The 27,444-nt window shown below is 52.4% G+C and overlaps 1 protein-coding gene across 1 annotated transcript in view; it reads right to left on the reverse strand.

Annotated features, from left to right (window-relative positions):
* The window catches only part of LOC309410742 (uncharacterized protein), a gene marked incomplete at its 5' end in the record, with an annotated part of 44,392 nt that extends 18,412 nt beyond the window's left edge, over positions 1–25,980 (reverse strand). The window contains 25 exon segments of the mRNA XM_082007188.1: positions 1,170–1,400; positions 1,607–1,753; positions 2,036–2,180; positions 3,126–3,308; positions 3,747–3,925; positions 4,253–4,414; positions 4,721–4,819; positions 5,308–5,404; positions 5,997–6,224; positions 7,514–7,620; positions 8,352–8,517; positions 8,920–9,002; positions 9,717–9,785; positions 9,980–10,347; positions 11,154–11,384; positions 13,439–13,721; positions 15,836–16,192; positions 16,554–16,640; positions 16,803–16,988; positions 17,623–17,763; positions 18,615–18,672; positions 18,929–19,035; positions 19,767–19,928; positions 25,228–25,425; positions 25,930–25,980. Coding sequence (XP_081863314.1) covers positions 1,170–1,400; positions 1,607–1,753; positions 2,036–2,180; positions 3,126–3,308; positions 3,747–3,925; positions 4,253–4,414; positions 4,721–4,819; positions 5,308–5,404; positions 5,997–6,224; positions 7,514–7,620; positions 8,352–8,517; positions 8,920–9,002; positions 9,717–9,785; positions 9,980–10,347; positions 11,154–11,384; positions 13,439–13,721; positions 15,836–16,192; positions 16,554–16,640; positions 16,803–16,988; positions 17,623–17,763; positions 18,615–18,672; positions 18,929–19,035; positions 19,767–19,928; positions 25,228–25,425; positions 25,930–25,980 — 4,125 coding nt within the window.
* Between the last annotated feature and the right edge of the window lie 1,464 nt (positions 25,981–27,444).

A 27,444-nucleotide genomic window follows, 5' to 3' on the forward strand; every position in this document is an offset into this window, starting at 1 on the left:
ATCCCATAATACCCAAGATCATACATTGTGACACTGACATTTCCGTGATGACAAACTCCCTAGTCTCCTCCAGGGACATGATTCTCCCAAGCTCTTCTTCCAGGCTACCAAAATCAGTTAGTCCTGACTGAAGAGTCTTGTGTGATCACCTCTTTCTCCTCTTCTTCCTCAACGCCTAAAGAGACTCTAACAATCCATAGAATCACAGAATCATTTCGGTTGGGAAAGACCTTTAAGATCATCGAGTCCCACCGCACACCTAATAATGGCCAAGACTGACACCCACCTCGCTACAACCCCTGTTCAGGTACTTGTAGAGAGTGATAAGGTCTCCCCTCAGCCTCCTCTTCTCCAGGCTAAACATCCCCAGTTCCCTCAGCTGCTCCTCATCAGACTTGTGCTCCAGACCCCTCACCAGCTTCGTTGCCCTTCTCTGGACACGCTCCAGCACCTCAGTGTCTTTCTTGGAGCAAGGGGCATAAAACTGAACACAGTAGTTGAGGTGGGGCCTCACCACTGCCAAGCACAGGGGCACGATCACTGCCTGCCCTAGTCCTGCTGGGCAGGACCTGTTTCTGACACAAGCCAGGATGCTGTTGGCCTTCTTGGCCACCTGGGCACGCTGCCAGACGATACGCAGCTGGCTGCCGACCAGCACCCCCAGGTCCTTTTCCCCTAGGCAGCTTTCCAGCCACAAAGTTGCATGTATGTCTTACAATACCATTTCAACAATTTCAGGATGTCACTGCCGCTCTTAGCAATACATGACAGCAGGCACTGACTTGCAGCTTTGTCCCGCTCTCTAGGCTCAGACAAATGGAGTTTTGAAAGTTGCAGACTTCTCAATGAAAAACATAAATAGGAACATGCAGCCCTGCTTTTCACCTCAGAAAAAGGACTCAGAGCTACACAGTTTGCTGCTTTGGCCACATGTGAGAGTAGTAGCCCCACTCAGATTCATGGACAATGCAATCGTCTCTTTGCAGCTTACCAAAAGCTCTGCAAGCCATCAAGACGTTTCCAAGAAGAAGCAAACATGACAGTAAAAGCATGACCTCCAGCACTGCCATGTGTCTCCTGGACAAAACCACTGCAGAATCCAACGGATGCAGCTTCACTGAGCCAAGCAGCCCAATGCCCACCCAGAAGCACCAGGTTTTTGGTCTCACCTGACTGAGTTTCTCTTGGGTTTCTTCCTTCTCCTCTGCCAGCCACCTCAGCTCTGCCTGCAGCCTCTCCTGTTGCTCCTCTGCTTCCTGCAGCAGCTGCTCCAGGTGGGCTTTCTCTGCGCAGAGCTCGTCATTTGCTCTTTTACACAGGCTCAGCTTCTCCTGGTCAGACATCTTTGCTCTCGCCATGTCGGCCACTCTACCTGACAGAACTTCATTCTCTTGCTCCAGCTACAATCACAGAAGCAGAGAGGAAACAAAATACAGTTTTATGTATAAATAAAATACAGAGTTTACTATGAAGAAGCTTTGGCATGCACAGGAAGAGGAACAACATGTCCATATTCAGTCAGCCGTACGGTCGGAAGGCAAGAAGTCTCAGAAGCAGCAGCAGCTGGAGACAAACACCTCACAAGCTCTTTGGCAGCGCTGCTCACCTGCAGCACAAGTTTGTTCAGCTGCACTTTATCCAGTGCGAGAGCTTCATTGATGCTGCTCATGGTTGCTGTTGCAACATGCAGATCAGCATTTTCAGCACTCAGCTCACTGTGAGCCCCGGTCAACTCTGCTACCAACTGCTCAGCCTGAAGAGACAAAAGAACAACATGACAATAAAAGCAGGAAAATCCCCGACTTCAAGCAGCAAGCCCACACCCCCGTGCGTTTCTGACATACTCCCAGTTCAGCGCTCCCAATAAGCACGTGGGGACTAACTACCCCAAAGAGCCTGGGTGCTCTGATCACCGTTTTCCAAGATGGAGAACAACGTTGTCCCTGTTCTCTACTGCCAGAAGCAGCATCTGCGGTGGGATTGTTATCACAACTCCCTCTCCCACAAGTGCTGCCTAGCAAGATGGTGACCATACCTTCTCCAGTGCCACCGTAAGCTCGTGTTTCTCTTGCTTCAGCAGATCTCTCTGAAGGTGCGATTCCTCCAGTGCCTCTCTCGCAACTGCCAGCTCACTCTGTAATAATGAATGTTTGCCTTCAAGTGCAGCTAAGTCCTTCAGTCTAGGAGAAGGGGAAAGGCAAACAAGTGGTTAATGTAAAAATATGCTCATTTCCAAAACCAAGAGCACATCCTGTGTCCCAGATATGGCAGTTTGAATGACTTCCAACAGCTTCCTATTTGCACCTAACAAATACTGGAATTCCCTGACTAGAGCTGCCTCACTCTTTGTCATTGATGTAGGTGAAACACTTGTCACTGAGAAAGTAAAACAAGCTTCCAGAAATCACAGAACGTTTCCAAAAGGTTCAGGTACTCTCAACCGCTTCCTGCCTGTTAGTTCTCTCTCTCCTTTTCCACACATTGGATACGAGACTTTCCAAAGTTCGTCTTTGGGCAAGACAGACTTTCTAAGTCCAGATTCATATTCCCATAATTGCTCTTGCCTTCAGCAGTGAGATGAAGGAAGAGCCTGCAATCTGTTTGGGGAGGAGATGTGTATGAATTTCCAGTCCAATAATCATAGGATCACAGGATGGTTCAGGCTGGCAGGGACCCCAGGAGGCCTCTAGCCCAATCTTCAACTCAAAGCACCTGGGGTCAGCTATGGGATCAGCCCAGGTTGCTCGAGGCTCTCTCCACTCGGGTCTCCCAAATTTCAAGGGATGGCATCTGGATGGCCTCCCTGAGCAACCTGTTCTGCTGCATGATCGCCTTCATGGTTCAAATTTTTTGTTCTCCTTGAATCCAGTCTGAGCCTCTCTTGTTTCAGCTTATGCCTGTCAGCAACTACTCTGGCCAGGTTTGGAATGACTTTTTTTAAAGGGTCATAAAGAAAGTACAAGGAGGCAGCTATGCTGTGTGTCAGTAGGTAGCCAGACCTGCCCACGCAGTCCCATCACCCTTCTGTGCTACAAACGAGGAGCACGCAAAATTCATTCTTTTACGGTGGGCCTCCTCAAGTCCAGCAATGCCCACCCCTGCCCAGAGAAAGCTTTAACGCTCACAGGAGCTCCTGGTCACAACGTGCTCTCTCCATCGCCTGTTGCTGCTCCACCTTTTCCCTCTGGGCTGAATCTCCCTTCAACTGCAGTTCAGAGTTACTTTGACGCAGACGCGAGGCTTCTTGCTCCGTTACTTCAAGCTGTTGCTGTAGCTCTTCCCTGGTTTGCTCAAGGTTTGCACAGTCACTGCAGAGACAAGGCTCACTTAGAAGAACACAGAGGCCTGAAGAGTCACAGGTCCCATTTTCATCACGCCAGGATGGAGTTGTGGGGAGCACGGTAAGGAAGAACTTGCTCTCCCCCTTGCCAGGTAACCGAGGAGGGAAGGAGAAAGGAAGGCAGGCTTTTGCCTTCATTCAGTGAGCAGCAGTGGCTAGGAAGGGCACCCAAAGAACACAATTCAGAGAAGCAGCATGTCGAGAGGGAGGCCTCTTGTAGTCCAACAACGCTCGGAATCTCCAAGACAGCCTTACGATGCACAGTAGAGCATGAAAAGCAGTGACAGGAGGATGACAAAGTGCCAAGCGTGGCAGGGCAGGCGAGTTCTTTGCTCATAAATCCTCCGGACTCCCAGCACTGGAAGCAGATTGCCTCTAGAGCGCAGGAGGAGGAGGAAACACTCACCTTTGGAGGGCTTCTACCAGAGCCTGGAGGTGCTGCCGGTGGCTGCTGGACGCCTTGCATTCCTCCTCCAGTTGCTCAAGCCTTTGCTGCAGCTTCCTGCACTTCTCTTCCTGCTGTCTGTGCTGCTGCTGCAGGAAATTGAGAGAGTCCTGCCTGGCAGAAAGCTCTTCTCTTACGGCCTGCAAGGAATGGGCAGGGAAAGAGCACAAAAAAGCCATAAGGAGCAGGGAAGATGGCTCCAGGTAGCTGGAGTGGAAGCAGCAAGCAGAGAGACAGCTCACCTGAAGGCAAAAGCTGTCATGAGGGGGTGGAGATCAAGGAGAGAAAAGAAGTAGAACACAGAGCTGGCGAGACTGCCAAGGTAATACTCAAGGTAGCAATACTCAATAGCAAGAGTGGGCAGGCTAGAAAGGAACTGGCTCAACTGGCAAAGTAAATGGAAAGCTGTCAAGCTAAGCATGGCATTAGCAGCTGAGCCAGCAGGGAAGACAAGCAGAAATTCTCACCTGTGTTGCTCCTCGCCTCCTTGCCAGTGCTTCCTGAACCAATACAAAGGCACGCTCTGCATCAAGGGGGCTCAGACAAGAGAGGATGTTGCTAGGCTCTGCATGCTGGGAACTCTCAGGGCAGGTAATGCTGACCATACTGTCACTGTCATCTAACACCACCTGAAAGCCCGCATCAAGCCGTTACTCTTTGCTCATTCTATTGGGCTTCCTTTATCTATTTCTCCTTTTCCCCCCACTTCACCCTAGAGTCATTCAAAACTCAATTCTCTCATTTCTTCAGTCAACAAAGCAGTTTTGTCCCTGTGGCCACAAGTGCTCCGCGATTGTGGTCCCAACTCCTGAGCAACCTGATCCAATTAAAGATGCCCCTGCTCACTGCCGGGGGGTTGGACTAGGTGATCTTTAAAGGCCCCTTCCAACCCAGACTATTCCATGGTTCTATGATTCTCTGAACTCTGTACTCACCTCCATTATATCTTTTATCAGCTTCTGGAGGGAAAGATTCTCTTCTTTGACACTTCTAGTCAATGAAGCTTCATATTCTTTCTCTAATTGACTTCCTTCCTGGGAACAGAATAAGGCAAGGGTGGGCAGGGGAGAGCTGCTCCTCTCTGTAGCATTCCCATCCTCAGTAGCACTGCCATGCCGATAAGCCTCAGCCCTAGTGACTCCAGTATATTCCCTCCCACATCTATTCAATTTCTTCTTTGCAAAAACTAAGAGGAGAAAGACCAACAGCTAGTTTCTACAGACTGCTGTCAAGCTGTCCATTCCAAGGAACTCTCATCCCTAGAGACTGAAAGCCACAGGCACAATAGCACTGCTGCAACCCCCCTGAGGAAGACACCTGAACTGTCTCCAGCCCCGCTGCCACTGCCTGCACCTGGACTGACTCCACATGGGCCCAACGCACGAGGAATATTGGGCCATGTGCCTGACGTTCCCAGACAGTTAGCACCTTTGCCACTCTTTCTCTTGAGGAAGCTACACCTCTTTGTGCTGAGCCTGGAGAGCAAACGCTGCGCCACCTCCCAGATAAAGGGAAAACATACTAGAATCTCCACGGTGTCGTGAAGTGTCCTCATGGTCGTCTCCTTCTCCTCATTCTGTTTCTGAGACTGTACAAGCAAGGCCGAGAGCTCCACCACCCTGAGAACAGAAGGTCCACGTGCCATTCCAGAAGCATTGCACACCATCGCCTGTTAAAGAGCTCAGCAGCTCCCAGAAGCATAGCAGAGAAAGTTCAACCCAGAAAATACAGCAAGGGCAGCATTCATCTCTACAGGTTCATATGCTCAATGTTGCAAAACAGCACTTCTTGCCCCAAAGAGGCCTTCTGCACTCAGCCTTGCAAGGACTTGTCAGTACACAGGTGCTACACTGCTTATGATGGCCCTGGGCAAATGCCTCCCAACTCCCTTTAGCACAGCCCTGGCTAGCAAAAGGACTGTACGCGAGACAGAGCTCTCTTTATACTGGTCTCAACCGCTCACCAAGAACCACTTAACGGCAAAAGCACTGAAAGACGCAATCTCTTTTCCAGTCCGGGCTTACTCAGAAGAGCTGCTGTCACTCAGACCATTTTTTCTGTCCTTTCTGCGGAAGGCAGTACTTTGACGAGGGACAGAAACAAGGCTGTGCAGAATGGCTGTGTTTTAAACGTGAGCACAGCCCAGCTAGGAATCCAAGCAGCAGCCACAAAAGATCACGCTGGCAACAGCCACATTTAAAACACCTTCACCTGTCTTGAAGCTCCTTCTTCTCCAGGTCCCCCTTGACTTGTAAGCTCATCACTTCCTGAGTCTCCTGGTTTATCTCCTGTCCCGCTTGCTGCTCTGCCCGATCCTTCAGGACAGCTCTACCCAGCGTGATGGGCTGCCGGAGCTGTATGACGGATTTTAGATGGGAGCAGTTTACAAGTATAGATCCAGAAACCCTCATTTGCTCTGCCTTCAGCTCAGACAAATCTCTGAAGAAGAATAAAGAAAGAGCTCATGTTCACGCCACCATCTTTAGCAGCCGACTCACCTCTGAAGCACGTAATTGTGCAACAGTAAAAGCTGGCAGGAAAGATGACATCTTCGTTGCGGACGAATCATTCATCTGACACTTTGGGACCAGGACACATCTTGACAGGTGAGCAACAAGTCTAGGGACGGTTGAGAAATGAGCCTGTTTTCTCCTCAGAGAGAGGAAGAAATGGAGGGCACAGCCAGAAGTCTTCATGAGCCTCTCATTACTCTTATTAACTGTTGCTCCTGCTCTCTCTTATTAATATCCTCTAGTTATCATCAACAGATGTAAGGCATTTTACCAAGGTCCCCAGCTTCTATACCTACCTAGGGGATCAGCCTTAAGCGGGCTATTATTATCAACCCTTGGACTGCTAAGAGGCTCACAACAATATCTACATAATAAACATTCCAGCAAGGTGCTGTAAGAATAAGCTTAAAATGTTGTAGCAAAAAAAGCACAAATATCACAAGAATTGAATAGTAAGTCAGGCACACTCCACACACTAAGGATGGCTTATCGCCAAAGAAGGTAAATGGCTGACAATAACCCAGAGTTGGAAATAAACTGCATGCTGACACCAGAAGAAGGTACTGTTACGGCTACGCTACATTTGTTTGTGTAGAAGGCAACTGTGAGAAAGGAACTTCAGAGAGCCCAAATACAAGAAAACAATCACAAAAAGAGGTATTGGACTAAGCAAAATTAATTGGATAAATGCAGAAACAGGGTAGAGAAGATATTCTTTCTCTCAGCAATGCTGGTACAGGACTAAGCACATACAAAGCGACCAGAATAAATGTAAGCTGGAATTGAGAAGAAAAAAAAAAAATATATCCATGAATGATCTCTCCATCGGGAGCAGTGGGAAAAGAAACTCAGTGAGATTTAAGGCAGATTTTCATCATTCTATAGAAGGGACTGCTCTACGTGCGGCATGCATAGCGCTGGTGAGTCTCTTCCAATGTGTCCACACACGCCTGTGTCTCTGTGAATATGCCCAAACATCACCATAGTCAAGTCACCTGAATAAGGCCCCTGCATTGCCTATAGCCCGAGCCCCTCAGCGTTACCTGAAAACCAGCATCGAACAAAATGCTTCTGAAAATAGCCTAAAGCACGCTTAATGCTTTAGGAGAAATCTGAGCTTTAGCCACAACTAAAGTTAACATCGAGGCTCAAAAAGCAGGTGTGAAGGGAAGCTACAGCTCTTCTGCAAGAGCTCTAGCCTTAGCTTCTACTCACCGGTCAGTGGCAGTCTTCATTGCCAGGAAATGACGGCGGAAGGTTACCACCTGGCACCACAGGCCGAGGAGACGGTTATGTTCACCCCTTAAGTAGCTGTCATAAAGCTGAACGTGCAAAGACAAAAAGAAATGCCAAGTCAGCCTTCGCTGCCACTGCACAAGTCTCTCTACACAGGAGAGACTACAGCCACCATCCCCAGGTCTCCTTTAGCAACCACTGCAACAGGGGCATCAAGGGCTCAGGAGCCACCACAGAAGCATCCTCAGCAGACCTGCCACCTGACTGCCAAGAAGGGAACGTCCACGCTCCTCCTGCAGGAGTGGACGGCAGCAAAGCAAACTGATCACGATTCCTCCTCTCGCCTTGCCGAGGTGTCCAGCGGTCGTGGTGGAGGAAGACAAAAACAAGCCCCTCCGAGACCCGCGTCAGATTTCCTGCCAACAGGCTGTTACGGGAGGTAAGGGAGGCCTGCCTTGTTCTTCTGCTGGCTCCTCTGAACCTCAAAGCACACAGTCCTCTCTGGTCTCCACTGCTCTAGACAGACACCTCAGGACTATTAAAAAGATGAGCGGTCCTCTGTGACTGCCCTGCAGTGTCCAGCAACAGCAAGCATTTGCCTCCAAGACCGAGCAGTACGCTCACAGCAGGTGGGCACATTCCATCACCACAATTTGCTGACACTCCTCCATCTCACACCCCTGGCTTCTGCTCGTCAACACCAACACAGCCTCAACAGAGCCACAACCTTCCCACAGCAAGGCCTCTAGGCCACAAATAAAATGCACTCGCATTCCACCCTGGCATCGCCCGTGACGCTCCCGTAGCCGCTCCTTACCTCACGTTCAGCGCGCCGTTCACTTTCCCTCAATTCCAGCTCCTGCTGGGCCCTCATCCAATCCGCCGTCAGTTTTCCAACATTTTCTCTGAGGGCTGAATTAACCTCATTCGCTTTATTGAGGTGCTCCCGCAGGACAGTGTTCACTTTGGCCAGCTTCTTACACCTTTGAAAGGGAGAAACAGCAATGAGGCCTCTGAACAACTGCTATCCACAAGCAGCATCCCCGTCATTTCCCAGCTCCCTCCACACAGACTTTGTTGTCAAACCGAGAGGCAGTAGAAGTGCTTTCTAGCATTAACTGAGAGCTCTCTGTGAGGGCAAGCTCATTTGCTTAGGCTGGAAAGGGTCCTTTGGATGTCGCCGGGAATAGCCCCCCACCCAAAACAGAGCTGTTCAGCACACATCCCTAGGACTGCCCCACGGAAAACAGACTGTGGACCTTTCTCCTTTCAAAGCAGCTTGCCCAGCCGCTTCCCCTGGGGTGACCAGGTAGCACTGACAGGTTTCCCCTCACTTCCACGAGCATCCAGTGTATCAAGTATGAGGGAACGCTCCTTCCTGGTACCTTTGCTGCTCCTCTTCCCACTGAAGCAGTGCTTTCTCCAGGCTGTGCTCTTCGGCGGCTTCCCACCTGCCTGCAAGGGAGCCCTGAAGGAGAAAGGACATGTTTAGTCAAATTCTCCTGTTCCCTTCGCTCCTGTCAGCACCCATCGCTTTCCCCTCCCTTTGTTGGCTATCATCTCAGGAGCTCGGGGCTCCTTCCCGGCGTAACGGTGTTGTGACTACGGACAGGAAGGGAGGGGAGGGGCGTTACTAGCTAATGGCAGCAGCTCTCCTCAGTCTCCCACTGTTGCACTCTCACAGCGAGGTATCCTCAGCTCATGACCGCGAGCGCTCACTTTGACCCGAACCCCAGGAACGCTCTCCCACTCTCCTGCCCTTCGTTCCCTGGGTTCACTTTAGCCGTGAAGCAGAAAGAAAAGCGCAGAGCCGGCTCTGCATGTGGAACGCCAGCATTCTCGCCTTCCAACATGCCATGTTTCAAGCGGCTCTTTTGCAGAGACAGCCATGTAGCGTACCAGGCAGCACAGCCCTCTCCCGAGCCCTAGGACAAACGCTGCTCCAGCAGCAAAGCCCTCTTGCACGCAGCTAAAAGCCTTCCTGACAGGCTTTTCTGGAGGGGCATTTCTGCACCTACCGGCTGCTCTATGAGCGGCAACCGGACAAACCACCGACGGGCAACCGTACAGGGCTTCCTTCCAGCCTCAGGTGGCAGAACCTCGTTTTCCTCTGCCCCGGCTTCGGGGAGCTTTGTGCTGTCTGCGTCAACGAATGCTACGCAGGCGAACTCTCGTCCGCAACCTGCACACTCACCCCTGCTGCTCCCGCTCGCCGCTCCAGCTCTCGACACCGAGCCCGGTACTGCAGGACCTGGATGGGCACACGCAATGGCCATGTGCGGCTGCAGCCTGTGAGGGGCTCGGCTACTCCTGCCCCGGCTTTTCTCCCGGTCCCGACAGCCCCAGCACCGGGCCCTGCCCGGCGCTGCCCACACGGGCAACAGGGAGCCGTGGCGGCCCGGGGCAGCTCTCGACACGGGCCGGGCAGGCGCCCGCGTTCCTCACCTTCGCCTGTAGCAGCCGCACCAGCACCGCTTGGCGCTGCCGCGCCTCCTGCGAGCTCTGCAGCCGGCGCCGCAGGGAGGCCTGGCTCCGCGCCGCCATGGCGCCGCTCGCCCGCCAGGCCCGCCGCCCGCGGGGCTCCGCCGCCTGACGGGCCCCGCGGCGGGGGCCGCTCCGCGGCCGGCCCCGGCGGACCGAGCTCAGGCGGCTCCGGGCCGCGGGCTGGCGCCTGCCGGGCCGGGCGGAGCGGCTCACCCTGCCCGCCGGGCGCGTCCGGGAGCCGGGCCGGGGGCCGGGAGCGCCGGGCTCGCTCGGGGCCGCTCTGTGGCAGCGCTTCCCTTCTCGCTCCTCGCTGACGATGCCGCGCCGGGCTGCGGGGCTGCCGCGGGGGAGAGGCCGCCCAGGCAGCGGTTTGCTCCGGCGCGTTCTGCGCGGAGACCGTTAACGGCCGCGCAGAGCGCTGCGGGCAGCACGCGCTCCGGGGAGCGTCCGCGAGAGCAGGAGCGGCGGGATGCAGCCCCTGGCACCGGGGCGGCGATGGGGCGTGTGGGCACCCTGGGGCGGGGGGGCTGGCACCGCGGCGGCACGGGGAAGCTCCCTCGGCCAGGGCAGCCCGCGGAGCAGCGGCAGCTTTCGGCTGAAAGCTCAAGCTTCAGCCCTTGGCTGCGCTGGAGCAGGAGGCCCCGTCTGGTGCGAAACCCAGAGCTCCGCGGGTGGAGTCGCTGGCGCTTCGTCTCCCCGGTTGCAGCACGAACGGGACGGGCTGCAAGCAGAAAAGAGAAAACACGCTGTGGCAGACAGAACTGCAAACCCACTGCCAGGACAGCCTGCTCTGTGACTGAAGCTCGCTTTCAGCAGCTGGTGAAGAAAGACAACAAACACACACGGCAAGCGGGGCTCAGTCCCCTTTGCCCAGACCAGGCTGTTACGTGGATTCCCTTATCCGCCACTCAAGCCCTGAGGCTGCAGAGCTTACACTTACTTAAGTAACGCTTAATTCCTGCGCTTGCGAGCTAATCAAGAAAAAGGGCTAGTTCCCTGGCCAGGGTGCTCCTCCTCCCTGCTCCGGCACGCTGCGGGCGTCCCCCGCATCTCTCTGGGAAGCGCCACAGCCTCAGCAGTCCGGCTGCTGTTGGATCCGCTCCCAAGGCGTTTGGGACCGGCTGATGTTTTGTACCTTCCAGCTTGGCAGTCTGGTCTCCACCATCGCCCAAAGTCAGCAGAGTCGGACAGAAGATCACACCAGTGATGTCCAGCAGTTCAATTTCTGTTGCGATGCTGACAACCCGGCCAGTGTCGTCTTTGACAGCGATAGTCCCGTGGTTCTGGTACGCAACAGCTTGGTCGTAGCTGCTGATTAAGGAGTCCAGCTCTTCCAGTTGAGAGCACACTGTGCCCCACAATGTTCCTAAGGGTACGGACCAAGTTGTAGGCAAGAATTGCACCAGCATTGGTGTGAGGTTTGCTTTACAGTTTCTCTAACACCGTCCACAAGTTTCTGGCACTGTAACATTTCAGAGAGGGACAAGGACTGGTTTAGTCTTCACATCGGTGCTGTGCTTGATCATCAGTCGTCTCAATTGTCTGTGAAGGATTCTGATGATGTTTCCCATGAAGATGTGCGAATATATATTCCCACAGATATATGTATGACCTTCTTGGCCAAAGAAGCCATGATTGCGGCTGCCAGAAGGAGCAAGTGGTGGGTTCCTGGCAGATTAATTAACTTGGTGCTCTGTAGGCAGCCGTAATCAAAGTAAAGGCAGTTAGAGAATGTTGGTGTCCTATGGGATCCTGATTGGTTTGAGTCACCTCATCTGGGTCCAAGCCTCACCGGCTTACCTAAAACACCAGATGCAGCACTGACCAAGCCTGTGACAGGAAATAGATCTTAGATGATTAAGATTTATGTGCAGGTTACACTGCCCTATCGACACAACTACCTGGGCAATATTGGAAATGTGGAGAAAGGGCATTCAAGCATTTGCCCGCGGCCCGGGGTGCGAAGTGTATTCCAGCTGCAGGAAAAGCACCCACAGCGGTTAGAACCAGTATCTCTCCCGCCTCTGTAGCTCACAACTACCAGTACATATAAGAAAAAGCACTACACCCCTCTGATGGAGTGCAGCACTGAGTTCCACCCGCCTGTAAGAGCTCTTATGCCATGGTTAGGGCTTCTTGAACCACAAAGAGCTCTTGCAAATAGCTAACTACATTACTCATAACTAAGTAACTAAAGCAGAGCTGTGTGATCGATACTGTTGTCATTACAAATCCAAAGTAGAGCACCACACAGCTCCCATGAAGAGAATTAACTCTATGCCAGCCAAACCCAGCACACACCGGCACCATTATAACTAAAGGCCCATACACCCGTTCAGTTGCAGACACAGGCGTAAAATATATATAAACACAGACACAATTAGCGTCACAGACACCACACCCCGCAAAATTATTCATGCAAGAAAAGTCGCACAAACCAGTACGCATACGACTGCAGATACCATTACAGATAAAGACACGATTACACGTGCAGTTGCAGATACAAGCACACTTTCCGTTACACCTACAACTCCAGCCCCCGCTTGCGGTACCGTTACTGATGGAGGCGCCGGTAAACAGGTGTGGTCCGAATGCGACTGAAGATGCACATACAGGTGCCCGTACAGACGCAGACACAGGCACAACGAGGCACGCAGGTACCCACAGAGATACCACTGCAGACGCGGATACTGGAACCATTAGAGAGGCCGTTGCAGATGAAGGTGCCAGTGTAGATGCCCGGGCAGACGCAGACACCCCTGCCGAAACACATGCAGTTCCTGATGCGATTGCAGGTGGAGGTGCCACTGGAGATGCAGGTGCCCCTCCAGATCATAGACTCCTAGACTCATAGAATGGTTTGGGCTGGAAGGGACCTTTGCAGGCCATCTAGTCCAACCCCCCTGCCATGAGCAGGGACACCTTCAACTAGATCAGGTTGCTCAGAGCCCCGTCCAACCTGACCTGGGATGTTTCCAGGGATGGGAACACCTACCACCTCTCCGGGCAAGCTGGGCCAGTGCTTCACCAGCCTCACTGTCAAAAATGTCTTCCTTCGATCGAGGCGAGATCTTCCCCTCTTTCCGTTTAAAACCGTTACCCCTTGTCCTACCGCTGCAGGCCCTGCTAAAAGGTCTGTCCCCAGCTTTCTCAGAAGCCCCCTTTAAGCCCTGGCAGGCTGCACTAAGGTCTCCCCGGAGCCTTCTCTGCTCCAGCCCGAAGCACCCCAGCTCGCTCAGCCTGTCCTCACAGCAGAGCTGTGCCACCCCTCTGAGAATGTTTGTGGCCTCCTCTGGCCCCGCTCCAACAGGCCCGTGTCTTTCCTGTGCTGAGATACCCTGCATGTGCCGCTGCAGATGGAGACAAAACGGGACATGCAGAGGCCCTTGCAGATAGAGACAGCGTTGCTGATGCACATACCGTTGCAGAGGAAGGTATCTTTGCAGAGGCCGTTGCAGACGCAGATGAAATTCAGGATGGAAATGCGGATGGAGATACCTCTGCAGATGCCGACAGCATGGCAGATGCCGACAGCATGGCAGAGGGAGACGCCGCTGCAGATGCCCAGACCATTGCAGATGCCCATACAGGTGCAGATACCATCGCAGGTGCAGAGGCCATTCCAGATGGAGATACTGCTGCAGATGCACAGACCATTGGAGATGGCGTTGCAGATGCAGAGGCAGTAGAAGAAGAACATTTGCTGGGGGGAGACACCACTGAAGACAGCTTTGCAGACGCCCTTGCAGATGCAGATGACACCACTGCAGATGCACATACAACCACAGGTGCCCTTGCAGATGCATGTACAATTGCAGACACAAATAGAGATGCAGATGCCAGTGTGGCTGCAGACACCGTTCCAGGTGCCATTTGCGGATGCAAATACTGTCCCAGATGGCACCAGCCCGCAGCCAGGGCCTTCTCTGTGCCAGCTGGTCCAGCCTGACGTTTGCTGGCAGACGACAAATCTCCCACCAGCCACCCCACCTCCCCCCGCACACTCTGGGGAAGATGCAGGCACTCGCCCCCGCGCCAGTAGCCGGCACCGGGCACATGGGCTGCCACCCAGGGTCCAGCTCCAGCCGCCAGTGCTGAGCGCGTCACGGACAACGGGCTTTGGGGGCAAGCGGGGCAGGCCAGGCTCTGCTTCCTGCCAAGGGTTTGACTTGTCTCCGCGGGGGGCCGAAGGCCTCCCTTCCCCAGGGGATGCTGCACCTCGCAGGGTCAAGGGCCCAGCCTGCGGCACCGCAGCGTAGCGAGTTCCCGGTACAGAGGGGGCTGCTCCCGCCGCTCCCTTGGGGTGAGCCCTGGCACCGCCTGCCTGAACCTGCTCACGTGCACGATTCTGGGCCTCCGCAATATACCCGTCCCCGGGCTCCGGACAGACGAGACCCAAACGCCGTGTGGCAGAGCCGTCCCCGGAGTGGCGAGAAGTATTCGTGCAGAGCCGCTTGGGGAGCTCGGTCGGAGGAGAAAGGGCCCTGGAAAAAGGCTCTCGAGGCAAAGACCAACATTACCCTTCACACAATGTGAAAAGCAGGCTTCCGAGAACGGGACCCGTCCCTCCACCAGCCCGGCAGCAAAGCTTGCTAAACGAGGCAAAAATGCTGGCTACTTCTCGCCTCCCTGGTTAAGATTCCCTGTCAAATTGGGCCTTAGCGTGAGAGAGGCTGTCGGGGGGAAGAGGATGAGACAGGTTATAGCAGGGAAAACGCCCAGGCCCAGTATGGCCTGGCTTGAACGAAGGTAGGCACAAGCAAGCACTTGCGAGTGAACACTTTATTGCGAGCACAAGGGTGTAAGGTCTGTCCTTGGTGCCTGGTGGAGCTGCCCAGGGGCTCTGCACCTCTCTTGCCACACGCCTCCTCAGGACGTCGTCCACAAGCCTCCCAACTAACGCCCTCGCTTCTCATACGGGCTGCTGGGGCTCGCCTCGGACAAGTGCGTGACGCGCACCGATCTGCGCCGTGCTCCTGTCTGGGCAGGCGGCTTCGGACCTGCTGGGGGGACGGGCTGTCTGGAAACGCGTGCGCCCGTGGTGGGGAGGGCGTTCTCAGCGGGACAGCTCTCCTTTCCACCTCGTGGTCTTGGCGGTTCTGCTACACGGCTTCCAAAATGAACTTTGGGGGTCCGTGCAGTTTGGATGCCCTCCCTGGCAGCCGTGCGGCTCAGTCGCAAGTCATCGGCAGCGGTTGTGTTTGCCAGTGGTTGCGACACAGGCAGCTTTGCTCCCTTGCTTGCTGCCAGGCTCCGCTGTTCAGACGCTCTGGGCAATCCTCGTCCTTCTTCCCCACCCTGCCTTGAGAAAGGTGTCTGGGGTGGCTGCGGCTGCCTATTGGAGACATTTCCCCTGGGAAGCTCCAGGATTTTGGAATCGCTGCAGCAAGAGTGTTGTTTAAACGGGGAAGCCACAAAGGACTCCATGGTGCAGCAAACACCGTCAACAACTTCTCTGGTGAGCCTGGCAAGGGAAGCCTCTGAAAATGCTCTGTCGGAAGCTGCCATTTCCGCCTGCCCCGATTTCTCTTCCTCCCATTTGCCCACTCGGCTGGCTCCTTCGGCAACAGGCTGCTCCTTCCGCCTGGCTGCCGGCCCTGGCTCGGACGCTTTGGGTATGCTGGACGCCAAACGGTTGCCCAAGCTCTCCAACACGCTCGCTGCAAGCTCTTTGGCCAGCAGGGCAACCTCCTGACAGCAACCTGGAGGAGAAGTCTCCGACGGCTCTGCTCTTCCGGCGCTGCCGCTCATTGTTCCTCTGATCGCCAGGGCAGCCCTCCTTAAAACCCAGGCACACTGATCCCAAGGAGCCTTCACCCTCTCAAACACCTCCTCCACCACAGTCTCAGCCACCTCTCCAAGCTTCTGGGCTCCTGCTGCAGGTTGCTGTGCAGAGGCAGCTCGGAACCCGCTGGCTGCATCGCTACTGACCCCCCGGGGCAGCTTGGCACCTTCCTGTCCCAGCTCAGCTTGGGAGCAGGTTTGGCCCTCGTCGCAGGCTGCTTTCACTCTTCTGCATCGCCCCGATTTCAGGGAGTCCTTTCTGCTCTTGGGTGGAGGTGAGCAAGATGGCTTCCGAGGGCGCAGCAGCCACTCTGCCAGGCAAGATGTGTTGCTCGCTACCAGCGGCTTGGGGACGTCCTTTAATTTGGGCAGCTCTTCCCAAAGCCTTTCCTGAAAGGAGACAGCAGGTTGTGGCTCGCTGTTGCCTGGACAAGCGCTCACGCCCCTGCGCGCTGAGGCTTCACGCGGGCCCGGGCCAGCGCTCTGCTTCAGCCACGCGTCGCGGGCAGACGAGAAGGGCTTCCCTCCGGCCTCCCCGTGCTTCACGTGACCGTCCTGCCCGTGCCCGCCCCAGCACCCTGCGCTAGCTCGGCTCCGAGCCAGCTGGTCCTGGCCCCGCCACAACGCCCGGCCCAGCAGCACAGGCCTCGCCTCTTCTGCGCCGACCGCCTCCCCGAGATGCGGCAAGTAAAGCCCCAGCCCTCGGCAGCGCGCCGCCGGCCGCTGCCCGCCAACACTGAGCTTTGCCTACCTCTTCTCGCCTCGACCTCTCTGCCTCCAGCTTGAGCCTGGCCAGGTACTCCCTGTACTCATTGAACTCCTTCAGAGTGCAAACCACCTGCGGAGAGACGAGGGCAGAAATGCCCCGAGTGCTGTCAAGCCAGCTACGCAGACTGCCTTCCCCGAAACGGCCCGAACCCAGCGGTTCGGAGGGCAGCTGCTCCCCTGCACACCCGCCCTCTGCGCTCGGGGAACCCCGCTCGGAGGGAAGCCTTTTTACCAGTCCGACGACGTCCAAACCTACTTTGCCGTCGGCGGTGACGTAACCCCCTCTCTTCAGCCTCCGGATGTTGACTTTGCGCTTGTGGTACACCCGCAGGTGCGGGTCATGCAGGCTGTTGTACTCTGTGCGCGTTAGGCGACAGTAGGGATCTCCCAGGTCAAAGTAGCACGAGGGCCGGTGAAGCTGTAAGAGGGATGTTCCGGACTAGGAACGGGGCAGCAGAGCGCAGCAGAGACGAACGCACCCCCGAGCTCCTCCCTCGCACAGGGCGGCATTTCCAAACCTCCGAGGTACAGGCTAATCCCGGGCTTACTTCCCACCCAGAGGAAAGGTCTCTCTACTTCCGAGACTCTCCAACGGAGAAGCGGCCCTGTGCCCCCATCCTCCGTCTGGGGGCTGTCTACTGTTGCTGTAGCAATACAAGGAGCTGCGTACTGCGGGCGTGAGAGGGCTGTGCCCGGCGCTGCAGCTGGAAGGAGCTAAGCTGAAGCGGTGCCTACAGCCGGGTCTTTTCCTCGGGCAATTCAGTCCGATTGCAAAATGGGAGGTGCCACAAGCCGCCCTTGTGGAAAGGGAAAGGTAGTGGGAAGAGCTGACTCCAACACTCTTCTCCATCCACCTCTGGCCAGCCTGGAACTACGGGCAAGTCCTCCTTCCTCTCGGCACCACGGAGCCAGGCGCCTCCCTCGGCTCCCCAGCCCTGTCCGACGCAAGGGCTGCAGCTGCCGCTGTACGGCAGGTGGCCACGAGGGCTTCTCTGCGTGACGGGGACCCCGCCAAAGAGCAGAGCTTTTCTACCCCTTTCTACTGCCTTTACCTTTTCCCCCAGCTTTGCCCTGCAGAAGACAGGCTTGCAGCCGGGCGGCATCGGGACCTTGAACCCGAGGGGGAGGTCCAGCAGCCTAGGGTCCATCAGCCCAGCAGCTCCTTCTCCCGGGTCCCGTCTTCTGTGCCCGCACTAGGAAGACAGAGACAATCAGGCGCTAGCTCAACAGGCCTCCTGCACGGCCCTTGCAAGACAGAGCACGTCCCCAGGGCCCGGAGCAGCCCCCCCATGGCGCAGGCTCCCCGGCCCAGCCCCCTCCAGCGGCCCGCTGCTCACCTCTCTCCCCTTCCCTGGTGCGCTCGGCATTGCGTCTGCCTTTCGGACGCCAGCAGCGACACGGCGCTCCATGGCCTCTTCCAAGAGCTCTCCTGGAGCTGCGACCCTGCGCTGGCACCTCTCGCTCCAGAGGCACCCAGCTGCGGCCGCCCCAGCCGGTCCCCCAGCCAGCGGCTATAGAGCGCAATCGCGCATCGTTCCATCATCGCGTTGCCACGTCGCCACATTGTCACCTCACTGGGTTGCCGAGACGCCGCCCGGCTGCTGTCCACCGGGCGGTGGGGCGGGCCCGCCTGGAGGCCTGTTTGGACAGGCCCGAGGACCACCCGCTCTTGCTGACCGGGCTTTGAGAGGCCATCTCCACAGGCCCCTTCCCACCTCGACTGTTCCGTGCTTCGGTGAAGCCAAGCCGGCATCCTCGCCCACTGGCAGGAGACGCAAGGGACTGCCGCACCAAAGGTGCTCGGGCTTGGCTCGGGTTTACCCCCTTTTCCTTTTCCGACCTCTTCCCTGTCACAGGCAAAGCAGCCTCAAGTCGGGGACTTGCGCTGAAGAAGTGGATGTAAACTGACCAGAATAAATGTAAGCTGGGAATGAGAAGAAAAAAAATACATCCATGAACGACCTCTCCAACGGGAGCAGCGGGAAAAGCAACTCAGTGAGATTTAAGGCAGATTTTCATCATTCTATAAAAGGGACTGCTCTACCTGCGGCATGCATAGCGCTGGTGAGTCTCTTCCAATGTGTCCACACTCGCCCGTGTCTCTGTGAATCACCAAACATCACCATAGTCAAGTCACCTGTTTAGGGCCCCTGCATTGCTTCTAGCCCGAGCCCCTCAGCTTTAGCTGAAAACCAGCATCGAACAAAAACGGTTCTGAAAATAGCCTAAAGCACGCTTAATGCTTTAGGAGAAATCCGAGCTGTAGCCGCAACTAACGTTAACATCGCAGCTCCAAAAGCAGGTGTGAAGGGAAGCTACAGCTCTTCTGCAAGAGTTTTAGCCTTAGCTTCTACTCACCGGTCAGTGGCAGTCTTCGCTGCCAGGAAATGCCGGCGGAAGGTTACCGCCTGGCGCCACAGGCCGAGGAGACGGTCATTTTCACCCCTTAAGTAGCTGTCATAAAGCTGAACATGCAAAGACAAAAAGAAATGCCAAGTCAGCCTTCGCTGCCACTGCACAAGTCTCTCTACACAGGAGAGACTACAGCCACCATCCCCAGGTCTCTTTTAGCAACCACTGTAACAGGGGCATCAAGGGCTCAGGAGCCACCACAGAAGCATCCTCAGCAGACCTGCCACCTGACTGCCAAGAAGGGAACGTCCACGCTCCTCCTGCAGGAGTGGACGGCAGCAAAGCAAACTGATCACGATTCCTCCTCTCGCCTTGCCGAGGTGTCCAGCGGTCGTGGTGGAGGAAGACAAAAACAAGCCCCTCCGAGACCCGCGTCAGATTTCCTGCCAACAGGCTGTTACGGGAGGTAAGGGAGGCCTGCCTTGTTCTTCTGCTGGCTCCTCTGAACCTCAAAGCACACAGTCCTCTCTGGTCTCCACTGCTCTAGACGGACACTCCAGGACTATTAAAAAGACGAGCGGTCCTCTGTGACTGCCCTGCAGTGCCCAGCAACAGCAAGCATTTGCCTCCAAGACCGAGCAGTACGCTCACAGCAGGTGGGCATCTTCCATCACCACAATTTGCTGACACTCCTCCATCTCACACCCCTGGCTTCTGCTCGTCAACACCAACACAGCCTCAACAGAGCCACAACCTTCCCACAGCAAGGCCTCTAGGCCACAAATAAAACGCACTCGCATTCCACCCTGGCATCGCCCGTGACGCTCCCGTAGCCGCTCCTTACCTCACGTTCAGCGCGCCATTCACTCTCCCTCAATTCCAGCTCCTGCTGGGCCCTCATCCAATCCGCCGTCAGTTCTCCAACATCTTCTCTGAGGGCTGAATTAACCTCATTCGCTTTATCGAGGTGCTCCCACAGGACAGTGTTCACTTTGGCCAGGAAAACCTTGGAAAGGGAGAAACAGCAATGAGGCCTCTGAACAACTGCTATCCACAAGCAGCATCCCCGTCATTTCCCAGCTCCCTCCACACAGACTTTGTTGTCAAACCGAGAGGCAGTAGAAGTGCTTTCTAGCATTAACTGAGAGCTCTCTGTGAGGGCAAGCTCATTTGCTTAGGCTGGAAAGGGTCCTTTGGAGGTCGCCCGGAATAGCCCCCCGCCCAAAACAGAGCTGTTCGGCACACACTCCTAGGACTGCCCCACGGAAAACAGACTGTGGACCTTTCTCCTTTCAAAGCCGCTTGCCCAGCCGCTTCCCCTGGGGTGACCAGGTAGCACTGACGGGTTTCCCCTCACTTCCACGAGCATCCAGGGTACCAAGTACCACTCCTTCCTGGTACCTTTGCTGCTCCTCTTCCCACTGAAGCAGTGCTTTCTCCAGGCTGTGCTCTTCGGCGGCTTCCCACCTGCCTGCAAGGGAGCCCTGAAGGAGAAAGGATATGTTTAGTCAAATTCTCCTGTTCCCTTCGCTCCCGTCAGCACCCATCGCTTTCCCCTCCCTTTGCTGGCTATCATCTCAGGAGCTCGGGGCTCCTTCCCGGCGTAACGGTGTCGTGACTACGGACAGGAAGGGAGGGGAGGGGCGTTACTAGCTAATGGCAGCAGCTCTCCTCAGTCTCCCACTGTTGCACTCTCACAGCGAGGCATCCTCAGCTCATGACCGCGAGCGCTCACTTCGACCCGAAGCCCGGGAACGCTCTCCCACTCTCCTGCCCTTCGTTCCCTGGGTTCACTTTAGCCGTGAAGCGGAAAGAAAAGCGCAGAGCCGGCTCTGCATGTCGAACGCCAGCATTCTCGCCTTCCAACGTGCCATGTTTCAAGCGGCTCAACTCGGGGACTTGTGCTGATTGGGATTTTTGACCCATTGCTGTTAACATCTACTTCCTGATTTGTGTCTTTAGAGAAAAGAAGACAGAGGGAGGCCAGGCATGGCACAGCAGAACTCCCTGTGCACTCGATGCCAGGGTATCGGAAAAGGAGAAGGTTCTAGTTACACTAAGAACCCCTCCAAAGGTTTGTCAGACCTCTGCAGTTCAATCATTCCTAAAATAAAGACTATTTCATAATTGTAGTGTGTTAGGTATCAGTAAAGATCAGGGGAAGGATCTGATGGCTACACATCAGCTGGGATAGCCTGTGATGCTGTGAGCATGGTGACATCCCTGCAAAGACATCCACTGAATTTTACAGCAGAGAATTTCAGGAGCTCAGCGAGCAGTAAATCAACACAACATGACAAAAGAAAGAGAAAAAGAAAAACGTTGTTAAAACTTCATCCTGGAATTTGAAAGGGATACGGCTGTTAGGTGCCAATCCTCTGTGACACTCCCTGGCAATCACACACACTCTCTCCTGGAAGATCTGAACGTCCCAAACGCACGTGCTGCATTACACATTCAATGTCTGCGCAAACCTATATCGCTCATGTGAACTGCAGACCTGATGAGAATGGAGATGTGTAAAATTCCAAGCGCATAACAACGCCCCCAGAAATTTCTGCAGTGAAACCCACCCTTGAATTGTTACTACCTCCCGCATTCCCCTTTGAATCTTTCCTGCTCATCACACTTTGTGATAGCGTTGTCCCAAACATGGAGTCATATAGCCGGTGCGCAACACGCCAATATACACACAGAGTTATTTTATTTATAGCATATTTGCGCAGATACGGGTGCTAGGTGGTATTCTACAAAGCTAGCACCCCACACAGAGGAATTACCACATATTTATCCTGTTACATTATCCTGTTATCAGCAAAAACAACAGAGAACCCACCAAGGTTAAATTCACTGGCTGGTAATTACCACATTGCCCGTTACTGGTTACACATACTCAAATTGGTGCGCATGGTCCTAGAAAGAGTAGGGGGGTAATTCACAGAGTCCCTCACTTGACTCGGTGGTCACGATCTCCCTCTGCCACCTTTACCTTTATCCCAATTACTGTGGATTCTGCTGACCTCATGACAGTTACGTTTTTCAAGAGTGCGGGAACAGCTAAGTCTTCACGGTTTACTGCTTAAGTACAAACACTTCTTCGTCTTCTTGACCACCAGGATCTGGTTTCATTCTAATGTTGTAACCTTTATGGTATTGTTAACTCCTACCCACCTGCACACTAGAGCCTCCCATTTGCCTCAGGTAACTACTATTATGGATTCTCCCAAATGACTGGATGAGTCGCAAAACTAGATTGCCTTCACACACAGTGAGCATTAAACAAATTGAAACCACTGCCAAGACTTTTGCTTTCCCAACACTAAAACAATTGGCCTTGTAGACATTCAACATCTACATAAGCAAATTGCATTTTAAAAGTCCCTGGTCAATCGAAGCTTGAGTTCTCCAGATGGCGTGGAGGTTCACGTTTCTTGATCTGGTTCTGGTGCCCTTTTCACTCGTGTGTAGTGTATCCAGGAATCAATCCCCTCTACTTTGACTGCAGTATAAGTCTTTAATAGTACAGTATAAGGTCCTTTCCACTTCTCCTTTAGTGGTTCATCTTTCCAGGTCTGTAGGTAAACGGTGTCTCCTGGTTGGAATGGGTGAACTGGTGTATCCAATGGAAGAGAAACCTTTTGATTTAGGTACCCGTGCAGTGAAGATAAAGTCTGTGAAAGAGAAATCAAATATTCTTAACGTTGGTCTGTCCTTTTATATGCATTTGGTCTCCCCTGATGGTCAGAAGATTCGCCTTCCCATATACAATCTCAAAGGGACTTACTCTTTCCTTAACCCTAGGGCTTATTCAAATTTGCAACAGAGCTAAGGGTAAGGCCTCTGTCCGCTTAAGGTGGGCTTCCTGACAAAGTTTTGCAACTTGTCTTTTGAAAGTCTGATTCATTCTTTCTACTTTCCCACTAGACTCTGGCCACCAAGGGGTGTGCAACTCCCACTTAATTTGTAAAAACTTGCACTACTTCTGCAGTAGAATAAAGCCCAATTTCAGAAGAGATACCTTCTGGAATACCAAATCTAGGTATAATTTCTTTTAACAAAATCCTAATCGGTTCTCTAGCTTTGTTGGTACAGCAAGGAAAAGCCTCTGGCCAACCAGAGAAGGTATCTACTAATACCAATAGATACTTATATCGGTTACATCTAGGTAATTCTGAAAAGTCTGTTTGCCAGTATTACCCAGGAGTTATTCCTTGTTTCACACTTCCTCCTATAATCTTTTCCCCAATTTTGGGTTATTGGTACGGCAGATAGTACATTTCTTCACTACAACGGCTGCTACAATCTGCATTTTCAGTCAAAAAAAATTTCTCTTAGCAGTTATTATCAGCGCATCTGCTCCTGTATGTGTTTCTTGGTGTAGTCTTTTAAGCAGATTTTCCACCATTTTCTCAGGGACCAAGAACTGTTTTAGTGGTGTTACCTACCATCCTTGATCATTTTTGGTGCAGTCTAATTGTTATGCCAGTTGGTTTTCTTTCTCAATGTATTTTGGTGGCAGCAATTCTAAACAAGACCCTGAATTAAAGCTCCTTCTAGGTTTGAGTCTTTTAGGGCTGGCTCTCTAGCTAGCCAATCTGCTTTCTTATTTCCTTTTATAATTTCATTATTTCCCTTTTGGTGGGCTCTACAATGCATTATTGCAACCTCTTTTGGTTGGAGGACTGCTTGTGATAGCCTCATAATTTCTATTCCATATTTTATGAGAGTCCCCGGTGAGTTTAATAGCCAAATTGCCCCATGTACATGTACCACTCCAAATGCGTATTTGGAATCAATATATATATCCGTGTTCTTTCCGCAACTTAGTTCCAGTCTCGAGGAACTTATAATTAATAGCTAAATTAATAGGAAATAAATTAATAGCTCAAGGCTATTAATTCTGCCTTTTGAGCGGATGTATGACTAGGCAGTGCTTTGGTTTCTCATGTCTGGGTATTGGTTACCACTGTGTATCCAGCTCTTCGTTTTCCTTCCCTCGTGTAGCTGCTGCCACCAGTGAAGAGCTCCACTTCCGCGTCAGGCAGGGGTTCATCCCGTAGGTCTGGTCTGCTGGAATACACTTGTTCAATAGTGGTTAGACAATCATGTTGCAGTTCATCAGACTCAGAGATTGGGAGTAAGGTGGCAGGATTCAAGGTGGAAGTCAAAGAAAGTGTGACATCACCTTCTTCTAATAACACAACTTGATATTTAGCTAATCAATTTGGGGAAATCCAGTGGTGTCCTTTATTTTCAAGGAGGGATCATACAGCATGAAGCACAAGCACAGTAATGGGTTGCCCCAGTGTCAGTTTTCAAGATTCTACAATTCGGGTTACAGTCGCTACTACTGCCCTCAAGCAGGTAGGCCAACCTTTCCTGACCTCATCCACTTGTTTGGAAAAGTACCCCACTGGTCTCTTCCAGACTCCCAGGTTTTGTGTTAGTGCTCCCAATGCTATCTGTTGTCTCTCATGTACATATAATTGAGAGGGTTTTCTTAAATTCGGTAGTCCCAAGGCAGGGGCTTCCATCAGTTTTCTCTTAATTTCATCAAAGCTTTCATGGCATTTTGCTGTCCATTCTAAGATCCCTCCAAGTCCTTTTATAGCAGCATACAACGGCTTGGCAATTAGTCTGAAATTAGGAATCCGTAGCCAAGCCCATCCGGCCATTCCTAAAAATCCCCTTCATTGTTTCTTTGATGCAGGTACTGCAATCCTACAAATAGCCGCCTTCCTTTTGGTACTTAATTCTCTTTTTTCTTTTGTAACCTCAAATCCCATATGCTGGACTCTTTCTTTTCCGATGGGGTTTTTTTCTTGGACACTCGGTAGCTGGCTAAACTGTGCCATTGCTCTAGTTCTTTTGCCAATGCATTACCAAACAGTGTGGGGCTAATTTTGAACCCTTGAGGGAGGACCGCCCAGCAGAGTTGCATTTTCTGTCCTGTGGTCAGGTTTTCCCATTTAAAAGCAAAAATGGTCTGGCTCTGTTAGTTCACAGGTATACAAAAGAAAGCATCTTTCAAGTCCGATACGGTAAAGTAGGTATCACTATCAGGATTGAGGCGAGGAGGGTATATGGATTTGGAACCATAGGGGCACGTCTGTAACTCTTGCATTAACCTCTCGTAGATCCTGTATCAACCTATATTCATGAGAGTGAGGTTTCTTTACAGTCAGAATTGGGGTGTTAAACATTGACTGACATTCCCCAAATTGTCTATGTTCTAAGAAGGAATTGTTTATAGGCTCCAGTCCCCTCCAAACTTCCCATTTAATAGGATATTGCTCCTTTCTTACCGTCTGGGCTCCTGGTTTTAGCTCAATCTTGACCGGAGTCACATTCTTTGCTTGTCCTGGCGTTCTCGAAGCCCATACTAAAGGTATCACCGCATCCAGAATGCCTCCTTCATCTGGAATGCCTCCTTCTTCCACATCATTATTCTCAGTTAACAAACACATCTGGGCCCTCCATGCATTCTCTGGAGGAATACGTAACTGAACAGAATCCTTAGAGAAGGTTAATTGTGCATTTAACTTACAAAGTAAATCTCATCTGAGTAATGGTAAAGGACATTCTGGCATATAGAGGAATTTAAGTGTCATCCCCAACTGAGAGCTCCATAGGCTGTAAACATGGTCTGGAAGTTCTTTTCCCTGTCACACCAACAAGGCTTATCTTAGTCTTGCTTAATGGTCCCTTACAACTAGTCACTACAGAATGGGTGGCCCCACGATCAAACAGAAAATCTATTATTTCATTCCCCAGCTTAACTAGAACCAGAGGATCGGCTGGGGAAACTTTAATAGATTCCTCTGGTCCCCTTCAATCTAATGCAATCTCTGTCATTACCCCAACAGCTTCCCCCGTTTCCCTCTTTTCTCCATTCAAAAGACGTGGACATTCTTTCTCCCAGTGACCCTCCTGTTGACAATGGGCACATTGATTTGTTTTTAGAGGGGTTTCACAGTGGCCTCCGCTACTACCTCCACAACCCTTACCTCTACCTCTGAACCCTCCCCATACACTTCCTCTGCCTCTTCCTCTGACATCGTTTCCATTTATTGCTGCTGCCAGCAAAGATACTTGCGACCTCATTCTGCTGTTTTTCCTTTTTTTTTCCCTCCTCCCAATCGTTATACGCTTTATATGCCATTTCTATCACTTGCAAAATCGACATTCCCCCAGCCCCCTCAACTTTCTGCAACTTTCTCCTTGTATCCTGAGTCGACTGCCCAATGAACATTTTAAACATATTGAACATCCTCTGATTTACCGCATTGTCCAGATTCAAGCCCATCCATTTTCTAACTACTTCACCTAATCTCTCGTAAAAGGCCGATGGATTTTCACTGGGGCCCTGTCTCACCTCTGTCCTGGTTTTGGCTGAGATAGAGTTACTTTTCTTCCTAGTAGTTGGTATAGTGCTGTGGTTTGTATTTGGGACAAAACCAATGTTGATAAAGTACTCACGTCCCCAGCCAGCGCCAAGCAGTCAAGGACTGTCCAGCCTCCCACGCCGGCCTGCCAGCGAGAAGGGGGCGTGCACAAGAAGCTGGGAGGAGGCACATTTTTCGGTTTTGGTACTCCATGCAGGACCCCATATAATATTAACTGTTGGTATTGCCTCAGCTGGGCTCTCCCCGCCTCTATTAAGATCCCACTCTGGATCTTTTCTAGGAGGCAAATAAACCCCAGGGTCCTCCTGTTGATTTCTTTTCCCACCCTCTTCCCTGGCTTTTATTATCATTCTTTTTTCCTCTGCTGTAAAGAAAGCGGTTGTACACCTCCCTGGCTAGGATTGTAAGTCAGTCTCTAAAAGCCAGTGCATTCCTTCAGGATTTTCTCTGTACAAACCAACAGTTTCCAATTAAACAGGTCAGAGGTAGCGAACAGAACATGTACAAAAACTGGCAATCGCTCAGTCCCACTGCTTGTCTCCAGGGAGCCTCAATAACTGGCTGCGTGTGCCCTCTAGTCTGACTGGAAATGGGGCTGACATTCTCATCACCCGATTGTGAATTAGAATCAATTGGCAATTGTCCCACGCTATTTTTCAATACAGGTGGGGCTGCTGGGACTAACAGTTGTACATCCCTCTGTTCTTTTTCATCTGCAATTTTTTATTATCACAGCCTAGGCTACAACCGCTCTTTTTTTTTTTTCTAATCAGAAGCTGTATACATCACTAGGTCAGTTGTTAGTTTACATTTTTTCTGAATATCAGGATTTCTGTACAGAATCATAAAAGCATCAACATACAAAACTTCATCCCATTTTCCCAAGTTGATGACAAAACAACATTAACTGCAATATAGTGTTATACTTCAAAGGCCCATTTTCAGGCCATCTTTCACCATCTTCCAATTGATATTGTGGCCACCATTGGTTACAATACCATTTTAATTTATCTTTAGTCATTGGTCCCCTCCAAATTTATTCCAATTCTTTAGGATGCATCCTAAGAGAGAAAAAAGAGGAGCTTTTTAGAAAGATAGTACTTACCCATTTCGGTA

The sequence above is a fragment of the Phaethon aethereus genome (genome assembly GCF_964289735.1).
Source record: "Phaethon aethereus genome assembly, chromosome: 16".
Lineage (NCBI taxonomy): Eukaryota > Metazoa > Chordata > Aves > Phaethontiformes > Phaethontidae > Phaethon > Phaethon aethereus.